The 27,850-nt window shown below is 39.7% G+C and overlaps 1 protein-coding gene across 2 annotated transcripts; it reads right to left on the reverse strand.

Moving 5' to 3' along the window:
* Nucleotides 1-808: 808 nt before the first annotated feature.
* Nucleotides 809-26,121, reverse strand: SLC26A4 (solute carrier family 26 member 4). 2 transcript variants are annotated; one of them, XM_027639620.1, is made up of 21 exons: nt 25,955-26,121; nt 25,455-25,594; nt 23,151-23,261; nt 22,658-22,717; nt 21,332-21,522; nt 20,698-20,862; nt 18,011-18,163; nt 17,822-17,904; nt 16,737-16,884; nt 14,279-14,392; nt 13,416-13,493; nt 13,125-13,220; nt 11,549-11,655; nt 10,282-10,351; nt 9,869-9,961; nt 9,671-9,766; nt 7,732-7,962; nt 6,219-6,273; nt 5,764-5,909; nt 4,509-4,592; nt 809-3,640 (listed from the first exon to the last, which is right to left on the reverse strand). In XM_027639620.1, exons 1-21 carry the CDS (start codon nt 26,107-26,109, stop codon nt 3,617-3,619), a joined length of 2,400 nt encoding a protein of 799 aa, XP_027495421.1. In that variant the 5' UTR covers nt 26,110-26,121; the 3' UTR covers nt 809-3,616. The 2 variants fall into 2 exon arrangements, with proteins under 2 accessions (XP_027495421.1, XP_027495422.1); XM_027639621.1 differs by lacking the exon at nt 22,658-22,717.
* Nucleotides 26,122-27,850: the final 1,729 nt, after the last annotated feature.

The following is a 27,850-nucleotide window of genomic DNA, read 5'->3' on the forward strand; positions in this document are numbered from 1 at the left end:
CACCCCGAGACCCGCTCCCGCCTGCAGGGACCGCGGTCCCGCGGGTGCAGCGCCGCGAGTAGTTGGGAATAGGAGGCGCGACCCTGTGGGTTCGTGGAGAAGGGTGAAATTATGAGAGGGGTCTCTCAGTCAGTGCAGGATCCACGGTGGCCCCCACCCCGCCCCGGTTTGTAGTGCACACTGGAGAGGTCTGACACCGCATGGTCAGCCTTGAGTTTTAACGTGGGGACGGCAGATTCCTGACCATCGGGCTGTAGAAATGATGGAACGGTGAACCTCCAGAGCACTCAAAAGCTTCACAGCAATGGAGCTCAGTAGCTCAGGAGAGGGCTTAACGTAATTTCCATAAACTTGGCGTTTTGTAATTCCTATGTAACTCGGTGGGATTCTGTCTATAGAGTGCTTCCATAGCACTGAAGAAAGAAATATAAATAGAACTGCATCGTAGGTTATGAGTAGAAAATTACCTCGAGCAGTCCTTCCACAACCCTAAAGCAGGGATAACTCCACGCACTTCAGATTGGTGATTGTCTCACTAGAAACCTCCTGGATTGGGATCTTGTGTCCCTGCAGACAATGTCGCTCATTATCTTTACAGCCTTAACATTTAAAAGCTGCCATTTAAGTCTAACATTTCTTGTCTTACTCCCACAAGGCAAACAGAACAAGTTTTCCCTTTTGTCTTCGTTCCTCAAAACTCAGACCTAAGTGAGGCGTGACACTGATCCCTTTATTATATCCTTTATCTCCTCATAATAAGAATTAATAAGAAAACCCAAAACCAAACAAGAAACCCCCAAACATGCAGATGCAAGGAGCGTGTTTACAATGTGCACAACTTTATTTTCTAGTTAATGGATACAATTACTTTTTCAAATGCAGCTTTTTAAAAGGGTAAAGAAACTTAAAAATACATCTCCAGATTTAATACCTGGCATGCAGACAGAACAGTAATACTCAAAATGCATACAAAAATACCGCTTCTTCATCCAACTGGAAAAAGATAAGCACACCTAGTTGTATTATGGACGTTTGAATTAGTACAAAACTGTAGAGAATTTCAGCTTTGTTGCAAAATCCATTATTTTGATGGATACATAGAAAATTAAGCACATACTCCCTGACCCACTGAAAGAGGGATTTGAATGCATTTGGCATATTACCCTCTTACCCTTCTATGCCACTGTAGGCTTTGTGTGAAATGCTGTTTTTCAGAAAAAGCTGAATATTTTGTGCCAGTTAAATTAAGAACAGATACAGCCATGCCTGGAAGAACTATGCAGGCCAAAGACAAGTGCATTTCATCATACTTTATCACAATCACAGCTGAAATGTCGTATTTGGAAAGGAACTGGAAGACTGTTGAATATTTAATTGCTTTTTAAATACCTGTACGGTCAGGAAATAGAGAAAGTTCAAAAAATAATGTAAGCCCACATGTCTGTCAAGTAAGAATCTATACTTAAACTTCACAGTGCATATGTTCCCTTGAGAAAAAAAAAAAATCACTGCTACCATTTTTTTTACCATCTTTTCCATAGTATGTGTCCTGCATGACAATTAACTGAAAGCTCATTTACCAGTCCCAGGTAGAAAATTTTACTTTTTACATAAAATGTACATCTGTTTTAGAAAGGCAATACAGCTTCTAAGAAACATGTCACTGGCCTTGTGCACTGGCAACAGCTCCCTGTAGTCAAGTTTAGAGAAGCTGGGGCCATGGTCTAAAAGGAACTTCAGGTCAGTAAGGCGGGCAGAAGTGCCACCTAGCTGGCAAATGGGAGAGGAGGAGGACAGGTAGCATTAAAAGCATGAATTATCAAGTCACGGCCTGGGCAAAAGCATTAGCGTAAATAGAAAATATTAGTACCATCTGAAGAGGTGCTGATTGGTCTGATTTGCCTCATTCTTAGATGGTGGAGATGCCCATCTGACATACAATGGCCTATGTCCATTATGAATACAATCCTGTGTTTTGCTGGCTTGGACATCACCCAAGTTCAAGCCTGTATTGCATGTGAAATGAGAAACTTCACTGACTGTTGTGAAGGCTGAATTTTTTGCCTTAATTAAGAGAATAAAGATGTCAGTCTGGTGCTGTTACTTACCATGTAAGATACTGCCTTACTGACAGAAGTTTATAGGATTTTTTCCCCACTGATTTTGATGGAGTTCTTTCAGGTCCTTAGGACAAAATAATTTATTTAGTGCTTAGCTTTACACCTGAGATTTTCCACTAACATTAACCTGCAGCAGAAATATTTGTGCAGTGTGATGTACAAAAATTTCTCTGATGTAATCAAATAAAGAGACTTAAATATGTGAAGATACTGAAGCTAATTAGCCCACACTGTTAAACTTAAAGACATTTTATAGCAGGGCATTTCTTACACTGTTGTTTTTATCGGTTTCCTCACCATGAAGGGTTTTCTTCTCTTTAAAAAAATTAACATAGTGCTAAAAAATTTAAGGTAGCAGTCTGTTTTACATCAAAATACATTTCTTCTTCATGAAAATTAGGAACATTAATTTCCTGCATATCTACTTTATATAGTCGGAAGGTAAGAATTAAAGTTTCACAGGTCAAATCCTTTATCTTTTGTAAATGATTGCACTTGTGCGTTATGGACTTTCAAATGTAAAAGAACAGCAGCAGTTTGATGTAAAATATTAAAAGAAAAAATCTGCTATATAAAAAATATAACTATTCATTAAACAAAAAAATACTCCTATATTCAATTTAAAAAACCCATAAACCGCTATACTAGGTCACATTCTGACTTTCTTGCTTGCGCTCAGTAGCAGCTTGTTCTACAGATTCCATTAAGCACATGGGCACTCAGGTTTTCCTTAATTTATGTCATGATCTGCCTCTTGATGAAGGTTATGTAACCTAGCCAAAATAATTGGTGTGTACTTCATTTTAGGAATGATCATAAGTAGTAGTGCATGATTTGCCACAATGGGATTAATACATAACTAATGAGCCCATATCCAAGTGTCTTTTGAAACTTATCCTATTTAAAATTTTTTAGTAGTTCAGTGCTGTTTTCTCTTCATGTGACTGTTTCACCTATCACCTGTTTCAGTGGTCTAACAACCTGCAGCAATTTAAGGAATTGCTTGGAAAAAATGATTGTGATACAGCACATATTCTCATACTAATGTTCTACAATTCCAAGCCTTGGCCAGCTAGAACTCCTGCCCTTTCTCTAGGCATTGTACAAATACTGAACAAAAGGCTTGCCATCCAAAGATTTTGGTCTCTTCAACTCTCCTGGGCAGACCACAAAGCAGTGTTTCATCCTGTTTCATGATAAAAGTGTAGTGCATCTTCTGCTTGACTAGTCCCAAAACTCAGTAAATCTTTTGTAATAATCTTCTGATTTTCTTTTTTATTAAAATGTATCATATTGGAAAGTGCTTGCTGTCCAGAATATTTCCAGGACAATGTTAGCTAAAATTTGGAGAGTTATAGAGATCTGTATCATTCAGAAAAACAATCAGGGTTTTCTTCCAGTGCAAAGATTGGTTTCATTGCAGAAAATGTTTATATAGTACTGGTGCGTAAATATTGCTGTGAGTTCACAGGCAGGACAGTACCAGCAGTCCATCTTCATGAAGCAAGTCTACGCATAGCCTAGAGAAATGGTTTTTAAAAGGTGGAGAGAAACAGGCTGTGGTTAGTTCCGAGTATACACCACCTGGGAAAATAACACGGTTGTGTATGTGTTAACTAAAAACTCAGTGAAAGTACAGAGACGGTAACTTCTGTAAAAAAAAAGCAGATTGTGCAAGAAGGTGTCTGCTGTGTTAAAAGGAGGAATGTGTCAGAGGACAGAAATTGTGTAAACAATTTCTGTTGCATTTCTGTGACCTTCACCTTGGCATGGCTGGGTGCAGACAGCAAAAATACTGCACCACTAATATGGCTGCAGGCCTTGTGCCAAGGTGAAGGAGGAATTCTTTTGGCAGGAAAACAAGTGTTATGGATGCCTACTGTGGTCCAATTGGTACTTTACAGCTCAGTGTGTTTTCCTTATGTATCCAATGTAACCTGGGGAAGAATCACATGTCTCTGTGTCACAGGCAGCATATAAGCTGCCTTTCCTCTAATAAAGGGGACATTTTTGCCAATCATATTGATCTGTGAGCATTTCTGTCTGACCCCCTCCGCCGTTAGGAATGAAAGGGGGATGTTGAGCATAATTTTGGACTCTGGGGCCTCAAGCCTTACCAAGTCATCTTTTAGGCACCTAATGTGTGTTTAGATCTATTTATAAGCCTGTGTAAGGCAAAACTAGCCCTAAAGTGGCAGAGATAAGATGCTTATGCAGATATAATCTACTACCATCTCAAGAAAAACTTCACTTCCTCCACTCAGCACTGACATCCAGGTATCCAGAGAGGATATTTATGGAGAAGATAACAGTTAAGGGCCATACTCTCACAGCACGACTCAAAGCTACAGAGAGAGGGATAGACACATTCAGTTCTAAAATACGTACCTCTTCCTGAACATCGAGTTCATCACCAGGCCGGCTTGTTTCTGTGAACTCTATGGGTTCTTTACACTCCTGCATGAGTGCAATCTTGGAAAGAAATTGAGAAATATGATGAGTTACATGTTGTCCATATCACTGAAATTGATTTTTACTCTGAAGTACCTTAAGATAACTTCCACAACTTTCAAGAACTGTTGTTTGCTATTCCTTGATGAAGATGTTGATTTAGTTCAGCTGAGAGGAACTTAAAAATTGCAGAGCTTTTGGTCTTGTCTCTGCTCACATGTCTAGTTATAGCTTTGTAAAAATAATAAAACCAGAATCTATCTCTAAACTGCTGTGTAGACTGTAAACACTGCATTCACAAAATGTTGATCTCTACTATAAAATAGTAGTATGCAAAATTATAAAAAATAAAGTCCTGTCCTGGTTATTTATCAGTAATATTAACTGTGATTGCTATTTATTCATAATACTGTAATAGTGATTGCAAGGGAAAGAATTGTGGTGAAAAAAGAGGAGGACATTATAAAACCATTTTCCTAGCATGGGCCCACATCTTTACATGCTACAGAGTTTTCTGGTTATGTAAAAAACTACAGAATGCAACCAGGAAATGCACAGAAAAGGGCAGTATGAATGAACACTAGCTTGGAATAGCTTCTGTACACATCCACACAAGTAGAATGAGATTGTAGCTTTGATCAGAGGTCTATGAAATATGAATAGTATTGGGAAAGGGAATTCACTGCAGCTAACAATCCAGAAGTCCAGCAGGCTTAAACCAAACAAGAAATATTTGTCATATAACACATTAAAAAGGAGAGAACCCATCTCCACAGTACAGTGTCAAGCTAAAATGTGTGAAGAGGTTCCAAAAGGAGTATGATAGACACACTGAAGAAAACTCCATCAGTGACAATTAAATATAATGTCACAAATGTAACCCTCCAGCTGAGGAAGTTCTTAAGATGCCAGGTGTCAGAAACTAGAAAGTGTGTCTTAGGATGAAATGTTCTCCGTATGTCCTGCTTCTCATGTTCTTTTCACAAACAAGCTCTTGGAGTAGACAGACCTTTCCTTTGATCTAGAAAAATATTCATGTACTACAGAAACTGCCCAATTTACTACACTCTCTTTTTTTTTTTTGTTCTACAGTTCTATGTCTAGTTTTCAAATGTGCCATGCTTTAATGGAAATCGCAGGAATGAGTGCTAGATGATAGAAGGAAGGGAAGTGTACTACAGGATATCCTTACCTTCTCAAATATAGGATCTTTGTTGTCACTGTATGTCATTTGATTCCTTATGTAGAGCACAGCATCATGGACAGTCAAAAAGAACATGTCTTTTCTGACAGTGTCATCAAAGAAGGCACTCCTTTCCAGCTGAGATATAAGGTTGTCTGAATAAAAGAAAGTTGTTTATACAATCTGAAGTAATTTCAAAAATAAATATCAAAATGGTTGCAACAATCAGAAATCAAACATACAGCCAAATGAATCCATCGATCATAGCTTTGGTCCAACTTTTACTTTCCATATTTCCTTTAAACCCCACCATTCTTTGTGTCCCACAAGAGTCCAAAATGTTTATCAGCATGGTAATTCACATATTTATTAGCACAAGTACTCCCACAGACACATCTAGTGATTCCTTCTCATTTTCACTTTATTCTTTGCATGAGTGTTAGTAGGAATATTTGGGTATTTACCTTGATATGAAGCAAAGTATACTCTCACATCAATTCTCTCAAACTCTTTGATTATCTAAAAAAAATAAAAGTTTACAACAAATACATAAATAAATAAAGTCTGTAAGGAGAAAATACATATATTTATATGTGTCTATATAAGTAATGTGTAGGCACACACTTCATTTTTTTCTGAGTGTCTTCATTCTGAATTGTACGTTCTGTTTCTTCATTGTAAACACGGTACTGCTGTACTTTGCTATACTTAACGATCCAGTTGTTAAGTGCCTGGTTGCTGAAGTGGCCTGTCTTTGACTATGTAAGTGGAACTATTCATGTTACACACATAAATGTTGCTGCCAATGAAGGTCCTCATTCTGTTCTCATAATATGAATAATCATCTCTCGAAACAAGAGCATGTGGACCTGAGCAAGCTTTTTTTCCCCCATGTATGTGTGATACAATACCATCATTCGCTGGCACATGAAGGTTTTTTTACACAGATTCTTCCCTCATGCCATGCACCAGATGGACCTGTTCTTGGATGAAGAAGCTACATATGGAAAGAGTCATATCCAAGCACCCCACATCTCTTTTGTCTCAGAAGCCAGAAATTAATTGAAACTATGCAGAAGGCTAAAGTAAAGCACACATCACTCCTGTATTTGACTGAGTTAAAAGGTGGGAGACTGGAATCTACCCCTGTCTCCCTGGCATCAGGTAAGTCTCTTAGAATAGTGTTTTCAGAGGTGATTACCAATTCCATTCCTTTCTGTTAATTGATAAACTAGAGTCCTGGTAAAAATCTGATTTATATATAGGCTAAGCAGTCCCAACTGCAAAATTAAGTTAGTGAAAGCAGCAATCTGAACATACAAAATATCCTAAAATACTAAAGTCTGAACAATCTGGTCCTACAGACTTGTAACTCGGCACCAAAAAATAAGGGAAATACTTGGTCTTAATCTCTGCACCTCATTTCCCTCTCCCTAAACCAGGAATATTATCTCCTTATTATGTAGTGTGATGTTTGAAGATGAGTATAATGAATGTTGATGAAGCCCTTGATACTAGCCACAGAAAATACAAAGAAATTAATAATTCTTCCCTCCTTCATAATTTATTAATGAATAAATAAATCAGTGGATAAATACTGAGCAGGGATGGTAAGATGAAATTTTTACTACCTCTGTATTGAGTGAACATCATCCTGTGCACAGATTAAAGTAGGAAGCATGTGGAAAGAAAATATATAACCAAAATATTTCATAACATATGCATATAAGGGGACCACATTTTGCAGTTAAGATTTTTGAGTACTCGACTATGCAACCTTCATATTGGTTTTTAATGCATTTTTTTGCCACCCAAAATACACACACCAACATTTTACCTTTTGCTGTACAAATTTTGAAGGTATTTTTCAACAACAGACTTTTAAAAACTCGGACATTAACTTCAGCTAACAGCTCTTGATTTACATAATATTGACTAGTTTCATTTTCATGAAACATCAGAAAAAAATGCCCTTACCGTTTTTATTGATCTCACAGCTACAATATCCAAGAAGGTTACTGCTCCAAAATCAAGAATGAGACTGTGAATGGGCACCTTGGGGATGTTTACTTTGACTGGCAGTTCTGAATTCCAGTCCACCTGGATCTCTACTTCTTTGGTGGGAACTTGAAGATCTTGGTTGTCTTCAGGATCCTCATCAGTCTCAAAAGCTTCATTATTAATACCTGGTTCACTGATGATGCCATTCTAATGTGCAGATAATATACATGGAATATAGAATTTAATCATGGAGAAAGTTTTGGAGTTACAGAAAATACTTCCCTGTGATACTTTCTGTTTCAAGAACGAACAGGACAGATACTTGTGACCAGTACCCCCTGCTCCCAATCCTGGTAATATGGTTAGCATAACTAATGCCATTTTATAAGACAGGAAGCCATTCTCTATAGCTGAGCAGGTCATGTATTTGTTCCCTTTTCCTTTACTCTCAGGCCTTGAAGTCCTGTGAATGAAGCAGACAACTCAAACAGATTTCTTCTTCCCCTCCCTACTGGCCTCAAGATTCCTGGGCACCAGACTCATTACTCCCTTCCTTACCAGCCTTGAAGGTCCCAGACACCTGGTTGTTCTTGATGACCCCATCACAGAACAGAGAAGTGTAACAGTGCACAGAGCACTGTCTATGACAAGTCCTAAGTGGGAAATTAGGACCAAAACTGCTGCTGGAGAGTGAGACCTGTGACACCCCCCGCCATGGTCAGGGATGCCTCCACTGTTCTCTGTTTTCTCTGAGTATTGGTGACTCATCTTCTTGTATGTATATTTAAAGTCTAGATTATGATTGTTACATTGATGCATCAGACCAGCTGACCTGATCTGCAGAGAAACCCTAAGTTAAATTAGGGTCTAGGTGATTAGAGACTGTAAGTTAAGTTGTATTATAAATTCTATATTATGCTACTTATAAATTGTACTACATTAATTCTGTTTGTAGAAATCCTGTGCCATTCCAATCTTAAATTCTGTGCTATACTAGTCACAAAATTCTGTTAAGAAAAATAAAGCTATAATTGTAACTATAATTTAGTGTCATCACCATTCTGCAAGGATCCCTAAAAGAACCTGTCTGTCTCCTGCTGCGTGACGTACAATAATTTAAATAAAACAAGGTAGAGCACATAATTACTTCCTTTCCTTTTATTTCTTTATTGAAAGAGCATCTTCCTGCAAACAGGCCATTATCTGGAAAAATAAGTACCTCAGAGTGATTCCCTCCCTCAATAGCTTCATTTCTAGGAGATATTTAAGATCAGTATTTTCAGCTTTGAATTAGATTTACTATGTATGATTCTGTGGTAAAATTACCAGGTCAAAAGCTGGAATGTCACATAAACTGAGCATTTAACTGCATCACAAATTGAAATATATACAGGAAATACTGCATCCTTCACTGAGAACAGAAAACAGATTTCTAAATTCCAGTTCTGGAGATTTACTGTATTGCCCACAGCTGTCCACTTCTGTAAGCGTTTAATTATTGAAATGCACAATCCATACTCAGAGAAACATATGCCACTTTCTCTAAAGAGGATGTAGAAGGCTAAGTCTACCAGCCAACTGATACAGCTCACATGGACACATTCAAGAGGCAGCACTTTCACTGCACAGAGACAATCTGAGGTGGTGAGGGGTAGAGGTAAGATCAGGGTATCTCTTGCTTCCATTCCTGCTAACACTATGACTGTCACAGCTGCTTGAGTCTGTGGGGTCTTTGGCAGTAGGCACACTGCTCTGCCAAGTCTCCTGCAGGCCATAGACTTCCTACTGTAGTAATAAGTCACACTTTTTATCTTTATTTTAAAGATTAGTACAGAGAAATTAATAATTAAGGCTAAAGTAATAAGCTGCAACAGTAATCCTTTGAGAAAGAATCAAAAGAAAAAAAAAGGTTTACCTTAGTAGCTTTTAATTTTCCCTTCTTGATTAGCTTTTGTATTTTCCTCAGTGCTTTGAGTCTCTTATTATATACCTTGACTGCATCAAATCCCACCTACAGAAAAAGAACGAAAATTATTTAACTTAACATAGATATAATTCTGAGGAAATCTCAGGGTTAGTTAAGAGGCTTCCAAACCCATCACATATCACTTACCGTGGATTTGAGGCTGCTTTTCAGTCCATCGATGTTAGCATAAAAAATTGGACTTGCAAACTTGAGAATCTTCACACCTTCTGGTTCTATAACCTGTTGCCAAAGAATATAAGGTTTAGCAGCAACAACTATATTTTGACTAATAAGAAGCAGTTTAACTGTTTCAACAGTTCAGCTACATATCTAATTCACAAAAATTGCATATATTTGCGGATAATTTAGCAGATTCAGTTTTCAGAAGCTTACAACCCCAGCACTGATATGGACCAACCATCTGGATCAAGATGAATTTAATGCTTAAACTTGTTATCTTCAAGGACTCCACTTCCAAATTCAAGTCCACAATATGCAAAGCGCAACTTTTTCTTACACTGACTTATGGACTGAAGGGAAACAACTCAGCAATGACTTACATTTTTGTAGTCCTTGACCTTCTTGTAGATGTCTGTACCAGGAATGTTTCCAAAGCCTCCCCATGAAGGACTAACAGAAACAAAAAGAAAAGATATTGAGATAAACATCATACACAGGCACTCACAGAATTGAAGGGATTGCTGCATACAGACTTAGACTCTCATAGTTTGCTTTCTAATGCCAAACTAACAGACTCATTGCAAAAGTGTTGGATCCATTTTGTGTTACTGTAGTGAATGGGCCTTTTAAAGAGAAGGTACTTTAGTCTCTCCCTACTTCCTGCACCATTTTGATTTAGAGCTGAGTGGATAACTTGTTGAGTTTGTTTCCAGAACCAGAAAAATATTTCAAAGGCAGATTAATTTATTTTGAATTAAAAAAAGAAAAAACAACCCAAACAATTTTTTGACTCTGAAAAAAATTGATCATTTTTTTCAATTCATATCAACTGAAACAATACATTTACATTCTTTTCAAGTTATGTAAATCTTTTTGTCCAACCTTTTTAATTTTTATTTCAGTCAATATTAAAACCAAATTATTTTGCAGTCTCCAGTATAAATTTAACTGTTGAAGTAAATCGATTTGAAGCTTGTAAAGCTTCATCTCCCTTTTTTATTTTGATTACATACATCTGAATTGAATTTGGGAATGTTTTTTTGAGGCTCTTCAAATTCCATTTTTTATAATCTACTACTGTGATCAAATAAGGTACTTAAAATCTACCTTTTGTCACCATTCTACTACTATATGTTCTTTAAGCAGCAACAAATCAGCACAAAACTTTTTCTTACTCTCATGCTTTCTCTTGTTCTTCTTTTACAGGCATACGACCTTGCATAAGCACTAAGTGAAAAAGTTATTGCCATCTGCAACATACTGTAGTACTATTACCTGCTAAGAGTTACTGTAATGATCAGTTAATTACAGAAGCCATACATCTGTTTATATTTTATCTGGAATGTTCCTATCCCATTCCAGAATGCAGCTATGTGGCTATATAGAAAATATATGGCTGAGTACCACCAGAGTGGCCAACATGATATGAAATAAATACTGATAAAATAATGCAGCTTCTCTTTTATCAGTTTAATTAAATAGTAGCACACAAAGAGTATTTTTTTCTAAAAAAATAGATGTTTTTAATTTCAATATTTTTGTAAACCCAAGCAGATTTTCTGCCACAAATCATCTTGCTTTTCAGCATATTGCATTCCTTTTTCATAATATAGCACTAAGAATTACTTCTGATCTTGTGTTACTTACAACTGAACTCTCAGCACAACTGTGAGCAATCCAAACAAAAGGCCAGCAAGTAATCCCAAATCAAGTCCCAGAACGATGGATGCTATACAAGTAAAAACCCAGATCATCTGGAAAGGAAATAACAAATGTGAAGTCTCTTAATTACAACATATGACTCCTGGTCACACTAAAGAATCACTAGACCAGACAACATGAGTGGCAGAAGAATTTAATTTTGGAGATGATTGTAGCACACTGGCAATTAACTGACTTCATACAGAATTCTTCCTCTTTCTTCAAGATGCTTCTATCCATCACTATCTTATTAGGCATGGTTAGCTTTTTAGGAAATAAGGGGTTTCTTTAACATAACAACATTTTTCAAGGATCCAGTTACTTTGGTGAAATTAAAGGCAATGCAGTTAACCATTGTATTTACTTCTTTCTAATGGTGGCAATATTTGTTAGTCTTTCTTTAGAAATTGGGAAGAATTTATTTTACCAGGATGTAAAATACTGTAAGATGCCCCACCTGCAGACATATAGGGAGGGGAGGGGATTACTCAGTGATATCTAAGAATCAGAACTGTTGCAAAGAGAGGTGTTTCATATTAACAGGTTGATGGCACTCTCTAAAGCCTCCACTGAATATTCAGGCAGAACAGTTGAAGTGCACTCCTGAGTTCCTTCCTACGTCACTGCCCAGGTAGAACACACAGTAGACTCAGTCTTTCAAAAAGCTGAGTGCTCACATGTCTCACTGAAGTCAGTGGGATCTTTTGCCTATAAACTAGTAAATTATTGACTAAAATACCTCAGATCTCTCCAAGGCAGGTACTGCCCAATGACACTAACTGTAAGATCTAACCACAGTAAGGACTGCACAGAGAAAATGTCTTCCATGCAATCTTTTCCTGCCCTAACAGCCACAGTGAAGGTCTATTCCATGGAAAACACAGTGGGAGATGTGAGCAAGTACCCTGAGATATGGTTATAGTGGTTCATAAGAGAAGTCTGTTCATACATCCCTTAGCATGCCAAATGAATCCACATTCTAGCTTGGATTAGTCTTGCTACAAGAAGAAAACATATTTTCTGAGGGCTACCTGAGATTATGCAGGCAAATAGGATGCTAATGTGGTAATATATGTACATGAATTAAGGAAAGGTCAGCTTTTTTGACTCATTTAAACTATGCAAAAGATAAAATCAGAATGGTAAAGGTGGCAACTGGTCATCTTTGTTCTGCTTTTCAAGCCATATCAACACGAGATTGCTGTGTCATCACTGCACATAAATACCCTGACTGCCACCCTTACTTGGGGTATAGAGAATAAGGAAGATAGCAAAATACTGTGTCAAACTCTAAAATGGGGAATTTTTAACTGACTTCATGGCACTTGCATTTCGAGGACGCACATAAAAGTTTTCTGATGTTAACTCTACAAAATCTTGTTTATGTGGTAGTTAGAGGAAACTTGATGGCATTAAAAAGCTAAAAAAAAAACCAACAAAACCCCCACAAAACCAAACCAAATCAAGCAAACCAGAACCAGAAAAAAACCTCCTGGAGAAAAGAAAAAAATAGGCCACTTACAGCATCCACTTTATTCTGTCTCCACAGACGCGGAACATCAAACACTTGCATGAACATCCCTTTCAAGTTAGCTATGACTACAGCTGCCAACACAGACTGTGAAGAAAAATGATGAAAAAGCAATATTCAGAATCAAAAGTGCATATTAAGATAGTGCTCAACATTACACACTATAAACCACAACCTGGTCTGTAATCAGTCACCATAGTTTATAGAGGGATATTAATCTTGTCCGTCACAGTTGAGCATTTGCATCTGATGTGGCTGTGCTGCAGAGGAAGAGTACAGTACCTTTTGTAAGGGCTCCAGCAATTTCCCCAGGGCAACAATAGAAATCAAAACAATCCCAGCTGAGATTATACCAGCAACCTGCAAAGAATAGAGTGTTTATAGGAAATGAACTTATTAAGACTCTACTGTATCTTTCTAGGATTACAAAGACAAAGATACAAGTAGTTGCGCATTCATTTATTTAGGAACAAGGAGACCCTCCAAAATGTCATTGTGTTTAGGCATATGTGGGCAATCATTATACACACTTCAGCTAACACAGAAGAATTCAATCAAGCAGGTAATCTAAACAACTACTTGCAAGGTAGCAGCTCTCAGAGAGGTTACGTTACACAGAGAGATGAATGGAGCAATCTGCGTGTCAGCTGGAAAAGGGGGTGCTGGATAACCTGTAGTTCTCCGATGTTAAAAAATGCAGAACTGCAGTATCGTTAAACAAAATAGCTTACTCAACATGAGAAAGATGGCACATGGGCTGATGGTGAATGGCAAATGGCAGCGCTGCTCAGGCCAGCACATGGGAGCTTCAAAATAGCATAGCCAGCTGAGAGAGATTTCCTCCCTCATTCTGAATTCCTACTGTGACAAACTCAGTCCTTTAATTGGGAATGAAATTCTGGGGAAACTAGAGTTGAAGGATTTCTGACCTCTAAGGTAATTCATGTAAAACTTGATGGCCCTCTTCTGGCAGAGCTACAAAAATGATTCACTACCGGAGCACGAGCTGCGAGCTAAGATACCTGTGCCTTTCCATGTGCCAGCAACACAGTCATTTTAGGACTATTTTCACCCCTCTGTGAAATCTGTGCACTATCCAAAATTAAATTTACTTGTGCACAGTACTAGTAAGAAGAGGTCATTACCTGAGTCTTTCCACCAGTACTTTCTTGGACTGCGGTCCGTGAAAGAGCAGTAGTTGCAACAAAACAAGAAAAGGCACCTGAAAAAATGTTGCTGAACCCAAAGGCAATAAATTCCTGAAAGATAATTGTATGATGCTGTAAATACAGATGTCTGAAGATAGTTCTGCAATGGAGAATGACAATAGCTTCTGCAGTAGTTCATAAAGTAAGTAGCATGATAATATTGAGAAGAGTATGAACTAGTAATAGCTGTTGAATGTTAACACAAATTCCTTTTGTGCCAGTGCAGTTTCTCTGTTGGAAAACCAATACAAAGAAGTTGGTATACTCCCCCTGACATGGACATATTTATCTGAGTATAAAGGTGTTTAAAGCTTATTTCCATCAATTTTCCTAACATTTCTAAGAATTACACTTGTCTAATCGCATCAAGAAATCGTAGTAGTATAAATTTAACTCCTAGGTATCATCAGCTAAACAAATTATTTTGATCAGTACCAACAGACTGAGTTTAGACAAGCCTTTAACTAATACAAAGCATTGCATTATTAGTAGAACTAATAAGGAACTTTGTAATAAAACACAATTTCACTGAAAACTTCCAGTTTGTTGAGCTAGAAGTTTTTCACTCTAAACATCTCAATGAACTCACGCTGAGTCCCAAGCAGAATTCTCATATATTTGCCCCAGAGTCACAGATGCTGGTGTCTATTGATGCTCATTGTTGTGCACAAATGCCAAGGACTATGGGAGATTTATGTCCTGGGATCTGGGCCATTCCTCTGCTGGGAAATAAGGAATTTGGGACCTGCCTGCAACCAACCCCATGTAATTGACAGAAACTTTGTTTTCACCATGATGACACAGGCACAGGAGCTTTTTCCTCATCGCAAACTTCTAAAAATATAGTTTAAGATTTGAATCGCTTCTTTTCTCCAAAATTAAATTTCCTGCAAGTTTTTCGTTAAGCTTCATCTAAAAGAGTAGGATTTTGAAGTCATGTTCTTTAACAGAACAGACCTGTATGATTCATGCCTATTCCTGTGTAACAGTTGGGATCTGTGAGAAAATGTTGGAAGTATAGTTCCCAGTGTTCTTAGGTCTTATTAATCTATGAATCTGTGAAGACAATATAAACACTGGCAGATAATAATATTGACTCATCCTTCAAAATTATTTTACTACCTGCTTTTATGATGTTATTTTAATTTTTCCCGATCAAGTAAACTATTTGCCCATCATTCGAGGCTGCATTTAACCTTTGCTAAATGTAAAATTCATAGTATTGAAAGGAGGGCAATTTGCTTTTATATACTAATTCTTCTACTACAATATTTAACAGTATTGTTAAAGCACACCAGTGCTGGCAGAACATATTCAACAACAGAACAGCATAAACAGCACTTCCAGGATCATGTATTATTGTTTCAGATTTATTTTTGGGCAACTGTAAGACAAAGTGTTACCAGATATGAACTTCGTGGATTGTAAACTGACGTCCAGAAGCATCTATTTCTTATGTACTGCAAAACAGTGTTTCCAAAATCAAACTTTATGTAATCCATTAGTACTAAAATAAAGGACTCATTAGACAAAGTACTCAGCTTATCTATTTATGCAGTGAGTGCATCTTCTAATATGCTCAAAGGATAACATTAAAAATTACCATAGATGCAGGACAAGGAAGCTTTCTGACATTTTTCTTCCACACCTATGGGCAAGCCACAAAACCCCCAGTGGAAACACTGAATAAGTGCAGGAATCCTGTAAGAGCTGGTGACTGCACAGCTCATGTCACATTCTAGTTATGTGTCCTTAGAAACCAATGCTTAAAGCAGTTCAGCCATTTATTGCAGACAGTTACTCAAAGATGTTCACATGCTGGTGGCATTAAGTTTTGTGAAGCTGCAGGACTGATCTATTAGGTTACAACTATATTTATAGTGATGTAACTGGTGTCATGCTGAGAAGTACAATAATTTATTAACTGAAAAGTTCAACTGATACAAACCCTGCATGTAGACTAAGCCTAAATAAGGCTGTCCAGAGCAACTTCTTAGCTTGACATTGCCTTTCCCTGCCCCAGCAACACACCTCAAAATATGCCTTACAAGAGGAAATGAAAGGTAGGTTGCTAAAGCTGGCCATGTCAACTTGACATCAGCAGAAAATTCCTCTGTACAGTGCTTACCCTTTCAGAGCTACTGAAGTCACTAAAGCAACACAGAAGGAAGGAATTAGAATAAAAGCCCATACTGAAGATAGAGCACATCTGGCTCATCTCTGTGTGGCCATTCCAGCTAATTTTTTTTTCAATAGTTGAAAGAATTTCTCCTGTCAGAATTCAGCACTCGTCTGGAAAACATGTGTGAATGGTGTTTCTTTCATTTGGCTACATAAGTCAACATGAAACAGAACTCACATTCACTATGTTTATAAATTTTTTTGTCATACATACCTGGTTTCCATCAATAGCATAGTCATACTTGGTTGCATATACTTTTCCCACAGATACGGCAATAGCATAAGCAACAATAGCAATGGAAAAGGAGGCTGCTATCATCTGGGAAAACAGGCTGACATTTGGAGGTTCGGGAGGCAAAAATCTAGCATTTAGAAAATATATTAGTGTTACCAATTTTGATTAAATTCTGTTCTTACTAGAATTGTCAAGGAGTTTGAGGTGGAGGCATACAGGTTGCTTGTAATATGAAGTGTAATGTTTCAAGTTAATAAAAAGGTGGAAACAGGCCATTGACATACAGAACATGCTTATCTAGCTCACCATAGCCCAAATCCTGGTGCTATTAGTCAGCAACAAAGCTCCCATTGTTCTCAGCATGACTGAGATTTGGCCTTATGATAGCAAAGTGAAAAACTACATTTTTTGAAGCACTGAATAAAGAATGTATTGAATAGTATGATGAATTATATAAATATGTTAATGACACTTCATACTATTGTTAACATATTTCTTCAGAAGATCTCAAAAACATTTTATCCCCTGCTGTGTTTCCACAAACTTTAATTAATCAAGCCCCGAATACCAAATGGAATGTGAAGGTTACTACTGTGAAGTGCTCTGAATCTTTCAAGTAGAAGTCTCTACCAGTGTAATACTCAGCATCCTTGCTCCTATGACTGTGGAAGTGACAAGATTGATTGGGACAACAGTAGTGGCATGAATATGAACCACAGTGGGGTAAGTTAGGTCTACAGAAACTAAATCTATGCAGAATTTCTTTATTACAATTCCTTTTTTTTTTTGACATTTTCTATAGTCACATAGTCACTTCATGAGCACAAAGCAATTAATTATCAGATGAACTTAATGAATCAGATAGACATTCCTAAGCTCATTTTACATAAGAAGGAAAGCTATGCACTATATTTAGGTGGCAGAAGTAAAACTCAGGAAATCTCCAGATCTGAGTTCTAAACTCAGGTTACAGTTCTCAATGTTTCTTTCATGTCTTTTCTCTTAGCACTGTCATTTTTAGCCAATTAAATAATACCTATTTCCCAGAAAACAAAGACACTCACCCTCTTGGAATGCTCTTAACAATGCCTGCATTGTATTTTTTTTCCAAGTCGGCAGCATATGAAATGCCAGTGGCTACTATTGTCTGCAATAAAATAAAACAAGAGTTTTAAAACTTAAAAAGGTTTCTTGTCTTCCTGTAGCTAGACCCATCTATTTTATCTGTTTTCAGATAATGCCCCTTTGCTTACCACAATAACTTCTATTGGTATAGGTATTGGTATCTTGTGTTTGAACCGATCATTTAGTTCTTTAACTACCATGCAGACAAAAATGGTGAGGAGTCCAGCAATAAGATCTGCAATGTTTGTGGTACCAATTTTTTCAAATGTTTCAATAAGAGTCTGAAAAATAAAAATTACAATGTAAAACATGCCCATGTCCACTTGAAGAATGTGAAAATACTCATGAGATGATCCAGATCCGTGAGGTTTTGGAGAAGGCCAAGTAACTTCTTTGTTCAGGCTTGGAGAAGCCTGAGGGTAATGCATTGTCAAGGTGCTACAGAATCAGTAAATTAATTTAATGGGGACTTTAACAGAAAAGGCATAACTGCAAGAATTGTCCACATAGGGGGCTTCTGCTTCCCAATTTTTAGGCAATTAATACTAAGTAAGAAGAGTTAACTCCCTACCTGTAGTTTACCTCTACCTGTATTGGAGCAAGGAGGGGAAGATTTACAGCTTCTTCACTTTGATTAATAGCAGAGAGATCCTCATTTTTCTAGTCAAAAGAGAGCTACCAGATCCATGGGCAAAACTCTGGTTCACTACATGCCACAGTACATGTGGTTTGAGGATTTCATGTTTCCTATTTCCATTGCTGACATACAGAGAATGAGTATGAACACACAGGTCCTACCAGGCTGTGAAGAATGCTACACTTCAAAAAATGTCACTAAACCTCACTTTACAGTACGTTAACCCTCCCAGAAGAGTTCAGTCCCAGACTGGAGCACTCTCACAACTGGGCTGCAATAGGCAGCTGCCTTCTCTACCCTTGCTATGCCCTCGTTTGGTCCTATTGTCTATTGCAAGTAAGTGTACAGAGAAAACAACAAGGGACGATTACAGAAAAACCACAAATACTCCTCTGTCCTCCTCCTAAGCATCAGGGTAGTTCTCACTTGCAAGTGAGAACTTGTAATTATTCCATGCATAGTGAAGCAGCTGTAACAGAATGATCTACTAGAAAAGGGGTTAGAAACAGACTTCTTGCATCCAGGTTAGCTACCTCAGTACTGAGCTGTTGGTTTAAAGACAAGGGGAGGTTTGCAGCAGCAGCACCCTTCTGAAAAGACTCTGGTTTTGAAATAAAACATCTAAGTGTTTAATCGGCTATGTTTTATAAGCTAAAGAAGTAGCCTTCCTGAAACACTGGATCAGATGCCCTCCTTTGGTTGACTGAAGCCACTTCTTGCCCGTTGTTCTGTTTACCACGGATCCCGTTCTTACTGACCATCTCTTGCACTACCCCACTTCACAGAGAAACAGTAACTTTGTAACTTTGGGCCGTGGATTCTGCTAATGTTGGATGTTTAGTGCTGCAGTTTGTTAAACACTGCTTTTGAAGCAAGTCCAGAATTTGCTGAAGCTGACATAGCCAGTCACTGGTTGAGCAGACCAGAAATCACAATTTCTCTGCTCTACATGCATCTGCAAACACACTGACTTGGCTCACTTATAAGAACACAGAAGCTTTGAACTTTAACCTAAAAAGTCAGCATTCCACTCAGGTTTGCAGGAGCTGGAAGAACCATGTAATTCCTTTTAAAAAATATGTTCTACTAAAGGTACCGCCCATTCAATAAACATAAACAAGAGATGGAAAACCTGCTGGATTAACAAATCCATCACCCTGCCAGGTCTGCTCTAGGGTGTATTATTTGTTGCACCTAATTTTCCTTTTTCCGAGGGAGCGAGTTTTCATTAATTCTGAAAAGGCCCATAATACTTTTTTCCCCCCCAAATAATCCACTTGATTTTTTTTCTAAATTTTACCTTGCTGCTTGTAGTTATATTCATCCTATTATTGCTGATCGAGGTGTCTGATGTATTTTTGTTAGTCTGGTTGCCAGAACTGGCATGTAAAATCTCTAAATACACTTTTTTTCCCTAGAACAGCCTTTTTTAGAACCTGCTATTCTAATATGAAGCACTATGGAAGATCTAAAATACTGTGAACCTGATTAGTTTCATGCTGAAGTCAGTGACAAATTCAATAATTTTCCTGGGAAAGGATACTGTTCTGTAACGTAACACCTCTAGGAATTCAGTGTTTCTGTAATGCAGCCAAGACATTTCTCCCTTTGATCATTTTCTGTAAGATCAACAAATGGGGCTGTGATAGCAGCATTTAGCCTCACATTTGCTAACCAGTAGGCACCTGGCCCAAGAGTGGGAGTCCACATCCTTCTTTAGGTATTCACAAGCATGGCTACACAGTGGAAGGGAGAACAATGCCCTCCACCAGAATGACCTGCTTGGGACTGGCCAGCTTTGGAAGATGACCTGACAGTGTTTAGAAATGATGAAATATCCTCCACAATAAGCCAGAAAGCAAGAGGTGGGACAAAAAGTAGTCTCCAGAAGTGAAGAACTGTTTTGCTGGATAATTACATTTAAACTTTATGTGAAAAACTGCTCTGCCCGAAAAAGGTGGCAATAAGACTTTCTGTCTGGGAACCCTGAAAGCAGCTACTTAGAGCCCCACAGCTATAAATGAACAGCTGCAGATCTTCATAAGAGTGAGAACTAAATGAATGCCCTGTACTTACCATATATATATGAAGCATTCCTGGGTGCAATGGAAGCAGAAGATAAGCAATAATATAAAAAATCTGTCATAAAACCAAAACAGATTAGAAGGGCATACTTACATATATTATGGAAAGGACACCATTATAATTTTTAGTTGAAACATTCAGGACTATTTTCAATTGTGACACAAGCACTTGAAAAGCAGCTGCAGTTGTGAATCCCCCAACCAGTGGATCTGCAAGGTACCTCACAATGAAACCAATCTGGAGGACTCCAAATATTACCTGGAAAAATCATGAAGAATAACAGCTTGTTGAACAACAAAAAGGCACATTTTTATTTGGGGATTTCTAATGCTTTGTCTTTTCTCTTTGTTGATACAGAGTCTTAGGACTATATTCCCCCATTTCATCCTAGCGTAGCTTAGTGTCATCCATCCAAGGAACTAAAAGAGACCTGAAGAATGGTGTGAAAGGAAGCTCTGGGAAATGCACCATTAGCATTTAGTTCTTCTGGTCTGCAATCACAGGGCTATTCTGTTCTCTGTGCTCCCAGTCAGGCTGTCATAGACTATGCCCAGGATAAGAACAATAATCCCCCAAAAGCTCTTCAGAGTTTGAGATAGCTTTACTCCATTTTTGTGTTTTACTACAGGAAAATGTCTGACTGGCCTGGTAGGTATTTTCCTGCCATAGGTTTTCCCATTACAATTAAAGCACTGTCAACCTTGTGTCTTCAAGTCAACTATTTTACCTGTAAAATTCCAACCAGGAATGTGAGAGTACTAGCAATCAGCACTCTCTGTGCATCTCTGGATTCAGTGTCTATCAGTGTCCCAGTAGCATTAGTCCCTGTAGCATTAATGCTTTCTATGAGAAAATGCTCATCAGGAGCCATGCTCAACACAACAGATCCCACCATCAAACTGACTACAGGGAATGGACCTGTAATAACAAACAAAACACGCTGAAGTTTAACATACATTGAAAAGAAGCTTTTATCAGACTAGGCAAGAAACTCTAAATAAGAAAAACCATGTAATATTTTAATTGGGCTACATTAGTAGTATTAGGGGGCCCAGAGCTGCAGCACTGCATACATGACACAAAGATACAATTCTTTTCTTAAATAAGTTGCATTGCTCATACAGGTACAGGTGCAGTTCCACGCTTTGCTTGAGCCAATTTAGGGCTGTACCAAGGCCAAAAGGGGCAACATATTCAACATGTTCCAACCATCTCCCTTGTGTCTACACCACAACGAGACAAAGCAGATCACCAATCCAGGTGAAAGCAACATTTATTTGAATTTCGGGTTTTGTTTGTTTGCTTGGGTTTTTGGGTTTTTTTTCCAGGGTTTTTTGTTTGGTTGGTTTGTTCGGTTGGTTTTGTCATGGTTAGTTTTCAGCTGATCCAGAGTGCCACATAGCTACATGGTCAGGGATCCCAACATGATGGTGGTGGCAGGACCACATCTTTTGGCAGCCGTGTGCTATTAGATTGGCTAAAGATGACTGAAACTATACATTGGGCAAGATATAGAGGGAGTGATCATTGTGTCAGCAACACACAATCTAAAAGTAATCATATTTGTTGCAGTCATTTATTAAAATTTTGCAGGAAAGGAAAATGTCTCAAAACGTCTTAAAGAAGGATAAGTTAATTTTACAGATACCTTAGAGAACACTTTATGAATAAGAGTATTGGGAATAGCATAAAAAAAGGAGCGCTTGATAATCTAGAAAGTAGGAATGCCACCATAAATAGACGTAACAACTTAGATCTGCATAGCAAATGTGAGCTGATAGGGTAGAAAGAGGCTAACAAAGTTGAGAAAACATAGAGATGCTACAGATGCAGCAGAGAAGAAAACTGATGAAAAAGCGTAATACCATGCCAAAGCTCTGGGGGGTGGAAACAATCTATTCTTAGTAGAAACAAACGATGAAAGACTAGATTTTGTTGGAATGAAGAGAAAGGAACTTCAGCGATCAAGCTGTAACAAGAAATTTAAATGTGAGAACTGACAGGAAACAGATTTCGTATTTAAAAGTATTCAGAAAGAATCAAGAAGGTTTACCCATAGCCTTGATGTGAGGACCTAGAGCGAGGCTGGAGTGCACACACAGGTTCTGGGTCTCTGCGACAGGCAAGAAGAAGATACTGTCCACAGTAATCAAAAAGGATGCAGCAAGTAAGGCATGTAGAGAAGACTAAAAGAGCTCTGTTTTAGCCATCTTGAGCTTTAGCTGATAGACAATATGTCTGTCATTCATACTGCCTACTGAGGCCTTGATCTTGTCATTTCTTGCATAGAGTGTAGCCAAAGACAAGATTTAAACTTCAGCACAAATTCAAGCAAAAAGCAGGGGCACAACTGAAGTTAGCTATTATGCACAATTGCCTGTATAGAGAAGAAATAAGCCTTAATTTCCCTAGATCCACCAATATTAATGTCCAGCATAGCCAATTTGGTTCAGAAAGTAGTTACATTGTATGAAATATGAATGTCCAAAGTAAGGATTAAAATTTTGTAATAGATAATTCACTGAAACTTGAACACATGCAGTTACCAACTGAGATGTGCCTTGATGTTCCCAGGAAAAAGTATGTCAGGATGGGAAAAAAAGCAGAATAGAGACCATATCCAACAGGGACTGCAACCAGCAAAGCATATGCCAAACCTGAAATGACAGATCATCAAAATATCAGATTTAAAATCTCTCAGCAAACTCCTGTCTCTTCTAGAATAGACTTTCAGAAAGATTTACTGCTTTTGTCCAGATGCAGTTTAGAATGTGTTTTGTCTGTAAATCAGTTGCACACAGGTGAGTATCAAAGACTGTAAATGACTGTAAATGACTGTAAATGACCGTATATCCCACACTGGTAGTTGGATGAGTAAATATTGAAAGTTGTTCCTATATTCACACAGGTAGTACAATGTACAGGCTCAGATGGGAAGTTTAAGTGGGGAACATTGTTGCAAGAGTGAAAGGTCTGCCTCTTGAGAGATAAGGAGGGGATATACGAAGTGCTCTAGTTATAGACAGAAATTTCAAGCACAGGCTCTGAATTATTGCACTACAAATATGCTTCAGTGTATTCAGCCCTTGCAAAAATTAGGCTACTTCTTTTTCCAGTATCAGCTTATAAACTGAACTACCAAAAGTAAGTCACACAAATTTGAGAGTTTTGGTTCTTCTTCCTTTGTATACCTGTGCAAGCTGTCAAATCCAGCAAATAATAATAAAAAAAAAGTTGCCTTCAGTATCATATCCCACTAGTTAGCTCCCACTGCAGAGTACAGTATTCTCCTTCAAAGATGCTGCAAAAACCTGTAATAGTTCAAACAACTGAAGTCCTGGTCATACTACTGTGTCTGGTGGGAGGGCTGCAAGCAACACACATAGCTAGCTGTTGGGAGTTAAGGACTTCAGGGACATCAAGATCCCAGAAGCCTCTTTTTTGGCAAATATTTTGGCTGATTTTCCCTATAATGCATGTTTTAAAATGTCAGAACTATTTTAAAATTATAGCTAATTTTTTTTTTCCTTTTTTTCTGTTTGTTTTTGTTTGTTTGTTTGTTTAAATTTGTTTTTTTTAAAAACATAGGTGGGATACCAAACAGTATATTTCAGAAATTGGTTTTACAAATGGATTCTATTTGGCAGAAAATCAAGCCACTGAAAAAAATAAATGAGGAGATTACAGTCAGAGCATAATAACTGTTAAAAGTCATATGAAAAGTCCATCTAGCCCAGTTCATTTTAAAAAGGCAGGGGAATCCTGTAAGTGTGCCACTACCTTCAGGAAAGTTCTTCCAGCTCTGATACTCTCTTTGGGAATTTCTTAGGGAAAGAATCACTTGTTTTATTCCTCAGGTCTGAAGCAGCAGTTTGTAATGCTTTTTTTCTGCCAGTCTGTGCTTTCCTAGCATGCTCCAAGGAAACAGACAAGAGGGAGTACTTGTGGCTAATTGGGAATGCGTAAACTGCTTTGTTCCTGATGTAAATCTTTGCCTCCTTCTGCAAACACTGAATTTTCATTGAGGTAGAAGCCTGGGGTTTGAAGCGTGGGGTTGACACAGCTAGCTTTGCCTGCCTCAGTCCTCAAAAATTGTGAAAATAGTGTAAGAACTCTATTGCGATGAAAGAAATTAATGTAGTGGATGTGTCAGAGTTATATCTAGTCTTGTTTTTGATGGATGCTGCCTCAGGCTGGATGGTTCAGCCCTTTGAGTCTTCCTTAAGTAGCTTATTTTAATTAATTTCTGCTTATTTATGCCACTTCCTTATATGTTCATTTACTGAATGCTTTACTAATAAATGCAATAAGGCAGTAAGGAAAAAATATTGCAAGCCATGTACCATGAAAATCCATCAAGTTAAAATTTTTTTTAAATGCGAATACACCGCCACATCCTTAAGGGTTGTCTTCTGTAGATATCTGAACAACCTTACGAGGTGAATTTTAAAGAGGAGTAGGTATCAAAGTTGCATTATTTTAGGGCAATAACCAGATTTTTGTAGGCAGCTGCAGGAGAACAATAGACTTAGATAACCGAGAAAGAGAAATAAGACCACATAACCTATCTGATTCATGGCAATGTAATTAAAATTTTAAATATCAGAATGGATACTCTTTGAGTAAAACGTTTGGAAGAAAAGTTAAATACATCTTGATAGCATCTGAAAGGAAATTTAAATCTTCTAGCCATGCACAGGAAAAGGAATAAGTTAATTATTTATTGCAAAATAATAGTATTAAATAACAAGCCCCAGATTTGTAATTCCATCTGCATAACGTCCCTGTGTTGAGCCAGCTCCCTCCCAGGAAGGTCCTGGAGAGCGGGGCGCCGGCGTGCCTGGCTTTACCTTGAAGGGTGGCGACGAGGCCGGTGCTGACTCCCGAGATGATGTCGCTGATCAGCCACTCTTTCGCCCGGTAGTTGGGCAGCCACTCCAGGATGGGCAGAAAGGTCTTGGCAATTTGAAAGGCCCTTTTCCTAGAACATCTGCGAGAATAACAAGTAATGAACACACCCCACGAGGCTGCAATTGGAGAGCCCCAAGGAGACTCCCAAGCTGACAGAGAGCTGAGCTGAGCTGATGCACATCAGTCATCTCCTGACAGAGACTGACACTGTCGTGTCTTCCAGACAGGGACGAGGCACGTACTGGTGCCGAAAGTGCGGTCCCTGAAGGAAGCACCCTGCCGGCAGCTTCGATATGCCGAGGAGCAGGGATGGGTCTACCGACGAGTCTGGCGTTGTTCGGGCCACTCCATCCCTCGGCGGGTGGAGTTCGTGGGCGCCGGGACCGCGCGTCCCCCGGCACCCCCGGGTCCCCTCCCGCCGCCCGGCTCCCGGACCCACCTGCAGGCCGCCTGCGCCCGCTCGCGGAGCGTGGGCGGCAGCGGCGGCCGCCGCTCGTTCTCCTCCTGGAAGCCCGGCTCGCTGTAGATGGGCCGCGCCACCACGTAGTGGCTGAGCTCTGCCGGCTGCTCGGCCGCCCGCCCGCCCGCGGCCATGGCCCCGCCTGAGCCGCCGGGCGGCGAGAGGCGCCCGCGCCGGCCCCCCCTGCTGGCCCCGCCGCCCTCAGCCCCGCAGCGCTGTCCGCGTCCTGAACCGCGGCTCCCACGACGGCTCTGCCCGCGCCCGCTCCCCGGCCTGGGGCAGGGCGAGCCGGCCCCGCCGCAGCCGCACTTATACGACCGGCCACGGCCCGGCGCTTTATTTACGGGCAAACAGAGAGACCCGGCTCCGGGCCGGCCCGGGCGGCGCCTCCGTCCGCCCTCCCCCTGCGGCCCCAGTGCCCCTTCACCAGCCCCGGTCGGGCGGACTCTCCTCCCCACCCACTCCCCCCCCAGCCCCGGCACGTCCCGTCCCCTCGGGCGGGGGCTGCACTTCAAAGGCGGCGGCCCGCGGGCAGGACGCGGGCGGTGTCGGGGGTCACTGGGAGCGGGGCTGGTTGCACGCACAAGGACCCCGCCGACAGGTGATGGTCTCTCCCCCTCCTCACCTGCTGCCCTGAGGAATCTCCTGCCCGCCGGTGGCCGGCCAGAGCGCTCGCTGTTAGGGCGAGCCTAAGGGGCTGAGATAGGACCGGCCGCGCCTCACACCGCTTAGCCGGTACCGAGCTCCCAAAGCCCTGCTGCATCCCATGGCCCAAGTTTTAGGAGTCGGCTCCGTGCATAAATACAAACGCCTAATAAACAGCACCTGTTCTCCAAACCACCCTGGAGCTTACCCAGCCACCCCAGTGGGAAGGAAAAGTGGTTTGAAGCCTGCGGGCTCTTTGTGCCACATCTAAAACGACAGAAGGTGGTCCGGGGCTGCAGCTTCTGGTTTGCCCAAGGGGCCGGGGGAGGGGGTAATGGTCGTAGGGAATGAACTCCTTGGCAGCCCTGCTGTAATTTAGGCTTGGAGATAGAACTGGGGCTGAAAAAGTCAGTCCTGCATGCCAAATACTGCTGGCTACATTGCAGCTCTTCCATGCTACCTGTGGAAGACAACCTAGCAAAGATCTTGCAGGAGTGCCCTATTCAGCCGGGAGACCTTTTGAAATCAGAATCAGTGTCAATGTTTCAGCTAACACCAAGGAGATGTTGAGGGCACACACTGAGGGTACTGCATCAAGCAAAGTATTTCTTCAACAAACTACTCAGGCATGGATATTCTTCACAGCCTTGGTTTCAAATCAGTTTACTATAGTCCTAACTTCAGACATGTTGAAGCCAACATTACTAAATTGTAAAGAAGCTATTTGCTGAAAGTATGCTTTGTAGTCTTAAAACAGTTAAAGTTTTCTAATTCTGCAACTGGCTTTCTCTCTGCTGCATTGTAAGGAACGTCCGGGTAAACTGCTGAACTGTTTTGATCTGAGCAATGTTGTACCTAGCAGTGAAGCACCCAGCTTCCCAAAATGAGCGCAAGCAATGAGTGCAATAAACACAGGAAGACTACAGTCAGAAGAATCTGAATTGACAAACTCACACTCCTTGCAAATTTGTTTCCTGCAGCATGTGTCTGCCTGAACAGAATCCAAAGTTTCAGCAACTCAGGTGATGAGATGCTGCAGGAGCATCTGCAGGTGATGTACAGATGTGAACTCTGTAGGACCATGCATATTGGCAGGACAGAAGGACACAAACTCGAGGACAAGAGGGTACAAGAAAAAAAAAAAATCTCCCTCTGTGTAACACAATGCATTTACCAGAATTTGAAAAGACAATTATTTGAGGAAGAGGCTTAAGAATGCAAACCCTAGCT

The sequence above is a fragment of the Corapipo altera genome, unplaced genomic scaffold (genome assembly GCF_003945725.1).
Source record: "Corapipo altera isolate COAL_440 unplaced genomic scaffold, ASM394572v1 1b, whole genome shotgun sequence".
NCBI classification, from domain to species: Eukaryota; Metazoa; Chordata; class Aves; order Passeriformes; family Pipridae; genus Corapipo; species Corapipo altera.